An 8,382-nucleotide genomic window follows, 5' to 3' on the forward strand; every position below is an offset into this window, starting at 1 on the left:
GATGGCAGGTTGTCAGGGTGGTGTGTCTCTCACACGGCTTGCTGAAGGGAGGAAGGTAGGGCAAAGCTCTGTCACGGGGGCCCCGTTGTGTCCTGCGGGGTGGTGGTATGATGTCACAGCAGCTTTGAAATTCCCCAGCGAAACCCAAACACCCACAGGACAGTGTCAGATGGTGTTAGAGTCATCCCTCTCTGGGCCTCAGTTTCCTCATTTGCTGAAAAAGAATCCTGATCCACCCCAAGTCTGCTATACTTCTAATATCAGGCAAATTCTGGGTGGGTTCCGACCAACCTGTTCCAACACTCCCAGCCACTCAGGGACAGTGTGAAGATAAAACCGGGAAGTGGGTAACAGTGAATATGAGGGAGATCCAGAGAACTGACTGAGGGACAGTGGCTTTGACCCCAGAATTCACCCCTGTACTCTCTCTACAAGGTGAGGGCATTGACCTCCATCTCCTCAACTTCATTCTTCACTTATCCTTCCCAGGGGGTGGGAGGAGGAGGCATCTGGGAACATATGAGGAGAATGAACACGTGGTCTCACAGAAGGACTTCAACAGGACAGACCTGGAATTTCTGTTTCGTTCTGTACACACTCTTAGCCTCAATAGTCTCACCTGTAAGATAGGGTAAGATGGGGTCTATCTTAATAAACGATCTTGCAGACTTCTGGTTTGTGAGACTCAAATGAGAGAATGTATGCCAAGTACTTGGCACAGGGGAGGTGCTAAGTAAATGCTGGGTGTCCCTGTGCTCAGTAGCGGTTTGTTTCCTCTGTTATGGTGGAGGGCTCCACCCCTTCATCCCTGCCAGTTCACTCATTCATTTGACAAATAGATACTTACTTCTTGCTATGTGAAAAGCACTGCGGCAAGTGATGTGGGGCCTGAACTGGCGTCCATGTGTCCTTGGTCCTTTAGATCTAAAAGGATTCTTGTCCTTCCCATCAGCAGCATATACTGGCATCACGGGTAGATGCCTGTCCCTCCAGCTGTGTTGGTACTTCCTTGAGGAGACAGCATGGCTTGTATTTTGCATCTCCCACAGCATCAAAGAAGCATCTTTTAGCAACCCTTCGTAAGCAAATGCAGCTCTGCTTGTTCACCAGATTCACAGTCAGTGCCTGAGTGCCAGACACTTTCACACTTAAGACAAGCAGTTATTGTTCCCATTTCACAGATGGGGAGATTGAGGCTTAGAGAAATCTGAGTTACTTTCCCAGGAGAGTCAGCTAGATGCTGGCACAGCTGCAATTTGACCTCTCATTGTCTCACTCTGAGTCCGTGCAGTTAGTTCAACTCTGCAGGGCTGGTGCTCACTTCTTGGTTAGAGAGGCTTTGGGGAGGGCGTGGTCATTCCCTTTCTCACCCTGAGAACCACTGCACCCCCACTTCCACTCTGTGTCTGTTCTAGAATGTCTGTAAACCTGTGGAGGAGACACAGCGTCCACCCACACTGCAGGAAATCAAGCAGAAGATCGACAGCTACAACACGCGAGAGAAGAACTGCCTGGGCATGAAGCTGGTGAGCCCCCCCTCACCGCCCCCACTCCACCACCTGCTTAGGGTTTGGCACCTCTGCCCGCCCTCTAAATTCTGTGGCTACTGCCTGGCAGGTCCTCCCTTTCCTCCAGCCTCTAGAGGCCTCAGGGGTCTGGAAGCCAGGGCCCTCAGTGCCTTCCACGTGCTTTACGGAAATAGATCTGACCCTTTCGTTTTTTGCTTGTGTCTTTGGGAAGCTCTCTTAACTTCTCTGAGCTTCGACGTAAACTAAGTGATTAAATGATATACAGTGACCAAGGGCCTGGTACAGCGTGGCCCCCAGGAAGCCAGGACAATAGGACTCAGCTGCTTCCCTTCCTACCCCTTCGATTGTGCAGTGCTCAGAGACGAGAGGGCACAGAACTTCGTACCTGGTTGGGAAAGGAAGGGAGAAGGTAGAAAAACACTGCCCCCTGCTGGTGGCTGGCACCAACTGGCTCTTCAGGGTTTAGCCAGATGGGGCACCAGAAAATCCAGTCACAGATGGTCCTGGGTTTAAGTCTTAAAGGCTGTTTCTTAGTAAAGAGACGCAGGAGGAAACCTAGTGGGCTGGTTCTCCAAGGCCGTCATTATAGAACCTTCCTGCTTCCTGCCTGGCTCAGAGGTACACACTAGAGTGGCTACCTTACACCCTGCCTCTTACAGTGGGGACTCACCAAAGGCAACTGGTGTCTGCCTGGGTGCAGGAGGTTTGGGGGAGCTGGTCTGAGCCTCCTAGGAGGGAAAGCCACTGCAGCCCCACAGGTCTCCGTAGTTGGATCCTGAGGGTCTTCTCCCAGCCCACTGTGGGGAAAGGGATCTCTGCTCCTTCCTCTAGCTCTCCCAGGTCAGTAGAGGCAGGAAAGAACTCAAGGAGACAGATGGGTGTTGCTGGGGCAATGGCCCCAAGTGGCAGGTATGATCATGCAAGGCGGATAGCCCTGACCCCACATGACATGTCCCCGCTGGCAGAGTGAAGACGGCACCTACACGGGTTTCATCAAAGTGCATCTGAAGCTCCGGCGGCCTGTGACGGTGCCTGCTGGGATCCGGCCCCCATCCATCTATGACGCCATCAAGGAGGTGAACCTGGCAGCCGCCACGGACAAGCGGACATCCTTCTACCTGCCCCTCGATGCCATCAAGCAGCTGCACATCAGCAGCACCACCACTGTCAGTGAGGTCATCCAGGGGCTGCTCAAGAAGTTCATGGTCGTGGACAATCCCCAGAAGTTTGCACTTTTTAAACGGATACATAAGGATGGACAAGGTAGGAGAAAGTGCACCCGACCAGACCATTCCCTTCCTACCTGTGTGCAAGCCCACCCACTAAAACTCCTACCGGCCTTGGATAGGAGCTGTAGGCTTCTCCTGAGCACCAGGGGTCCAGCTGCCCATATGGTGTTCAGATCTGTGGAATCCGGGCAGGGAGGCAAGAGCAGAGAGCTTGATAGGGCAGCTTACTTGGCTCACTATGTCCCTGACTCTGCTGGTGGCTTCAGGAAGACTGCACCCTAGGCTCCCATTTCCTGTTCTGTGCAATGGGAGGAATCTGCCCACCATTCCTAATCTTTCAGGAGATGATGTGAAGGGAATCATGCTTTAAACTGAGCAGACACCCAAGATAAAAGGTTATTACCCTGTTTGTTATTGTCATGTCCATTTCATGAAAAGGCCCCTATATCTACTTCCAGTTATAAGTACCCCACCTCTGTGTTTCCAGTCCTTTCCCCAAGCCTGGGCCCCGCGCTCCTTTTCTGGGATGAGCTCCCAGCCCCGTCTCTTGGTTTGCAGTTCTCTTCCAGAAACTCTCAATTGCTGACTGCCCCCTCTACCTGCGCCTGCTCGCTGGGCCTGACACGGAGGTCCTCAGCTTTGTGCTAAAGGAGAATGAAACCGGAGAGGTGGAGGTAGGTCTGGGCCCCTTGTGCAAACCCAGCCCTCAGGGCACCTTGGGTGGGTGCAGGTGGGTGTTGCCCTATGCAACAGGGTCAGGAAGATGACTGTTGAGAAAGTAAGCAGGGGTGGGTGACGGGGCTGGGGTCAGTGTTTCAGCCAGGCCTCTGAGCACCCTGGAGTAGCATGTTAGGGCCTGTGTGTGGCAAGGCCTGTGGAAAGAAAGGATTTCATGTGTTTTATTTCTGAAAACTCCGCGAGGAGGGGGACCAAGGAACTCCCTGTGCTCAGGCCCAGGCTGGTTTTGCTCTAAGCAATGGCCTTTGGCCTACCAAGCTCCACCTCTGGGCTTCACTGGGTGTAGACGTTTTTGAGCCATTAGTCCTCCCCTTTCTTGAACACTGACCTCCATCCCCCAAGGGAAGCTGACCAGTGTGCAGTCTTGTGACATGAACGGTGGTAAAACCAGGCTGGTGCCACCCATGGCCTGAGAATGACTGACGGGGGAAGGTCTCAGTGTTCGTCACACTGTGTGCAGTAGAGGCCTAGAGTTTTAAGGAGCAGTCTTGGGAGTCACTGTGGAGATTTAGGGATCAAGGCAGCTGGGACTCTGTCCCTTCTCCCCGTGTCAACAAAGGCAGCTCTGCTCCCATCTGCTTTATTTGTTGGCACTGTGCAGGATGGTGTTTGGAACAGTATTCCACAGAGAGTGTCTGAGCACAGCTGGCCCTGGGGAAAGCTCAGGCATTTGGGAGTGCAGCAGCCTGGGCTCTAGTTCCGGTTCCGCTGCAGTAAGCTCTGTGATTACCCCACCTTCCCTGTGTGAACTTCAGGTTTCTCACTTATCGAGTGTGAGGACCACACCAGATAAAACCTTAGTACTCTATTATGCTCAAAGAGCTCAGGAGTCTCAATAGGGCTTGTGCTCTTGGGTCAGCCCGCCAGAAGTCCAACTTGCCTTCTGCCCTCAGAGATCAGGTCCTTTCAGGGGAGGCTGAGCCAACCAAGCTCTCATTATCTGACCTGTCAGTCATGGGAGGTAGATACCCCAATTTCCCAGATGAGAAAACAGGCTGAGAAGAGTGGCAAGCTGTGCTCTGGTTACACCGCTGGGAGGAGGTGGAGTCAGGCCCAACTCCGGTCTCCTGGGTCCATGTTCCACTCCTCCACCTGCTTTCTGAGGGTCTGCATATCGGAAGCCTGGGTGGTTCCAGCATCACTGTCAAGATCTCAGCTGCTAGACACAAACTTAAGATTATTGAGTCTTAGAATAAAAACATGGTTCATGGACTGGCAACTCTCGGTCACGAGATGCCAGCATTTGGAATTTTGTTGCTGCTACGACAGGCATGAAAAGCCCAAGCTTCACTGATTCGGTATGTTCAGTAGTGAACTGTGTGTGAGTCACGGATGTGAACTGGGAAGGAGGAGGCAGCGGGGCTCTCGGGTCATGTCCACTTCTAACCTGTCTGCCCTCCTGTTTCTCCCTACAAATCTCCTTCTCGCCTCACAGTGGGACGCCTTCTCCATCCCTGAACTTCAGAACTTCCTAACAATCCTGGAAAAAGAGGAGCAGGACAAAATCCAACAAGTGCATAAGAAATATGACAAGTTTAGGCAGAAACTGGAGGAGGCCTTAAGAGAATCCCAGGGCAAACCTGGGTAACCGGTCCTGCTTCCTCTCCTCCCGGTACACTCGGATTTATTTTTATTATTAATTATTATTTTGCAACAGACACTTCTTCTCAGGACACCTCTGGCGGGTGCATTTGTGCCTGCCAAGCAGTTCCAGATGTGGCAAAAGTCTCTTCCATGGACAAGTGTTTGCATGGGGGTTCAGCTGTGCCCGCCCCCAGACTGTGCCCCACCAGACTCTGCCAAGGATCAGAACTTATGTGAAACAAACAGCCAACGTCCTCTCCTGTCTACAAGCCTTTCACCAACCAAATAGCTGCCTCTCTTGTCACCAAACTGGAAGCTCACACCAGCCGGCAAAGGAAGGAAGGTTTTAAAGCGATGTGTTATTTCTCTGGCTTTGATTCTTCTTTGAGTTCTCTTATTTGCCACCTACAGTACCTTTATTTAAAAAGTTGTAGCACATTCCTTCTGCAGGTCTGAGCTAAGCCCCTGAAAACAGGATAATGCTCATAAAAGGACTGTTCCCACGGCCCACGGTGCCTGTTGTTCACACTTAAGGGAAGCTTATAAAGCTACTGGCCCCAGATGCTCAGGGTAAGGAGCCCCAAAGCTGAGGCTGGCTCAGAGATCTCCGGAGAAGCTGCAGCCTGCCCTGGCCCTGGCCCTGGCCCATATTGCACATGGAAACCCAAAGGCATATATCTGTGTATGTGTGGTACTTAGTCACATCTTTGTCAACAAACTGTTTGTTTTTAAGTTACAAATTTGAATTTAATGTTGTCATCATCCTCAAGTGTTTCCCCAAGGGGAAGCCAGCCATTGACCATTTAAAAAGTCTCCTGCTGAGTACAAAAATCAGGCAGTAAGAGAAAGCCAAAAAGTGATGCAGAGAAACGTGTCCAAGCTGTCTTCAGCCTTCCCCCAGCTAGAGAGCAGAGGAGGGCCTGGGCTGCTTGGGTTCTCCCTCGGCCTCCAGCACTGCCTCCCTCCTCCCACTGGGACTCTGGGATCTCCCGGTGCTGCCCAAGGAGTTGCCTTGATTACAAAGAGGGGAGCCTCCAATTCAGCCAACTTGGAGTCCTTTCTGTTTTGAAGCACGGGCCGGCCCCAGCACTGCACGCAGAGAGCTGGTGGGCCTGTCCTCCCCGTCAACCTCAGTGCCTTTTTGTTTTCATAGAGAAACGGGAGCAGAGTGAGTTTGCCTGAAGCTCTGCTGCTGGCTTCTCCTGTCAGGAAGTGGACAATGGCCGCGGTGTGGGAGACAAGGCCGGGAGAGCCTGTGCTCAGCATGGGGTGAGGGTCACAGACCTCCCTCCCATCTGGGTACCTGGAGAGTTTTGACTCCAATCAGTGACACCAGACCACATTGACAGGGAGGATCAGATTCCTGACTCTACATTTGTACTGGCTCCTTGTTTAGGCTGAATCCTAAAGTACATTAGCCAAACAATTCCAACAAGTAGCCAGGACTGCAAAGACACGCCAACGCAGAGGGAGAAGGACTTGTAATTTTCAAAGCAGGGCTGGTTTTCCAATCCAGCCCCGAGAAACCATTTCTTGGCTATCCTCTGCCTTCCCAAGTACCTCTTGGGTGGGATCAAGCCCAAGCTTGTTTGTGTAGCTTCAGAAGTTCCCTCCCTGACCCAGGCTGAGTCCATACTGCCCCTAATCCCAGAAGGAATGCTGACCCTCGTCGTATGAACTGTGCATAGTCTCCAGAGCTACAAAGACAACACAAGCTCGAAACTCTAAGATTTTTTTAAACCACAAAAACCCTGGTTAGTCATCTCATGCTCAGCCTTATCACTTCCCTCCCTTAAAAAAACCCCTCTCCCTGCTGTATATTAAAGGGAGCAGGTGGAGAGTCATTTCCCTTCATCCTGCATGTCTCTAACATTAATAGAAGGCATGGCTCCTGCTGCAACCGCTGTGAATGCTGCTGAGAACCTCCCTCTAAGGGGATGGCTATTTTATTTTTGAGAAGGAATAAAAAAAGTTATGTATATAGACACATAAAGGCATATAGCTATATATAAAGAAATAAGGGTGTTTATGAAATGAGAAAGTTATGGGACAATTCAGACTTTATCTAAAGCACAGTTAGACCCAAGGCCTATGCTGAGGTCTAAGCCTCTGAAAAATGTATAGTATAGGGTACCCCTTCCCTCCCAGAAGTGGGAATAATTGCTGGTAGTGCCTTCTCTGGTTGTGTTGCTCAATGTGTAAGTGTTTGTTTCAAGGATATTTTCTTTTTAAATGTCTTTCTTATAGGGGTTTTAAAAAAAAGTAATAAAAGCCTGTTGCAAAAATGACTCATGTTAGAAATGTCTCCCTTGAACTTCACCATCTTGTGGAAATTGGGAGTCGGGGAGAGGGTGAGAACAGAGATGGTCACACGCTTCTTGGTGGAGTCAGATTTTCTTTTGTCAGTGAGCAGAGGAACGAAGGCTACTGTTCAAATCATTTGGAGGAAATTGTCCAAATGCGTAGGCAGGAGGGCGCTCGCTGCCTGGGTGAGCAGCTGTTCCACATCTCCACAGAGCAGGAGAGTCAAGGAGACTGATTACAGGCGGAGATGCTGAGGGTGGGAAAGAGGAAGGCCTTCTGGAACTAAAAGAAATTCGACACCAGGACAGGCTGCTGAGCTGAGCCATGATTCTTCTACTTCTGAAATTATTTAACAATAAGGTAGAAAGGAATAGTTCTTTAAAAATTTAAGATCACTTCACCTGGAGGAAGGGGGTTAGCTCAAACAGTCCTTCACTTGAGGCTTCTCTGACTTTCGTCAAAGGAACATCTCAGTAATCATGGAAATAACCACATTAAAGTTATTAAAAAGAAATTCTTGCCTGCCTTCCAGTACTGATCACACAGAATGCAATAAATGGGGTCCAAAGAATGAATGAATGTCCAACAAACATCCTTAAAATTACCCCAGAATGGGGCACATCTGTAACATTTGTTCATCTAGACCTCCAAGAACTGTATCTTTCAATGATTTTGCCAAAGTCTAAAAATGAAGCCGTTTCTGCTTTTCTGTAAAACGGTTGTGGTTACAGCATAGGATTAATATATTCAAAGTTGTATGTTTCACAGTGATAAAGATTATCTGACTTAGCACATAGGAAAAATAACCTGTTACACAGTCTGACTCTACTCTGCCTTTGAACATGTCCCTATTCTGTTCACAGGGGGAAGGGGAAGATGACTCAATGCAAATGTGTCACTGTTACTGGAAAACCATTCCGTGCACAGATGTGGACAGCACTGTGTCATGGCAGAATTCTGGGTCAAACCACAGTTAAGGGTAGATGTTCATTTTAGAC

General features: G+C 50.0%; 1 protein-coding gene across 2 annotated transcripts in view; it reads left to right on the plus strand.

Moving 5' to 3' along the window:
• The window catches only part of RASSF5 (Ras association domain family member 5), an 81,494-nt gene extending 74,129 nt beyond the window's left edge, over window positions 1-7,365 (plus strand). For both annotated transcript variants that reach the window (XM_002760730.5, XM_008985565.4), the window contains 4 exons: window positions 1,416-1,526; window positions 2,495-2,792; window positions 3,317-3,432; window positions 4,932-7,365. In XM_002760730.5, the coding sequence (XP_002760776.1) occupies window positions 1,416-1,526; window positions 2,495-2,792; window positions 3,317-3,432; window positions 4,932-5,084 (678 nt within the window). In that variant the 3' untranslated portion in view covers window positions 5,085-7,365. The remainder of the gene's footprint in view (window positions 1-1,415; window positions 1,527-2,494; window positions 2,793-3,316; window positions 3,433-4,931) is intronic.
• The last annotated feature ends 1,017 nt before the right edge of the window (window positions 7,366-8,382 follow it).

This window comes from Callithrix jacchus, chromosome 19 (assembly GCF_049354715.1).
Source record: "Callithrix jacchus isolate 240 chromosome 19, calJac240_pri, whole genome shotgun sequence".
Classification (NCBI taxonomy): Eukaryota; Metazoa; Chordata; class Mammalia; order Primates; family Cebidae; genus Callithrix; species Callithrix jacchus.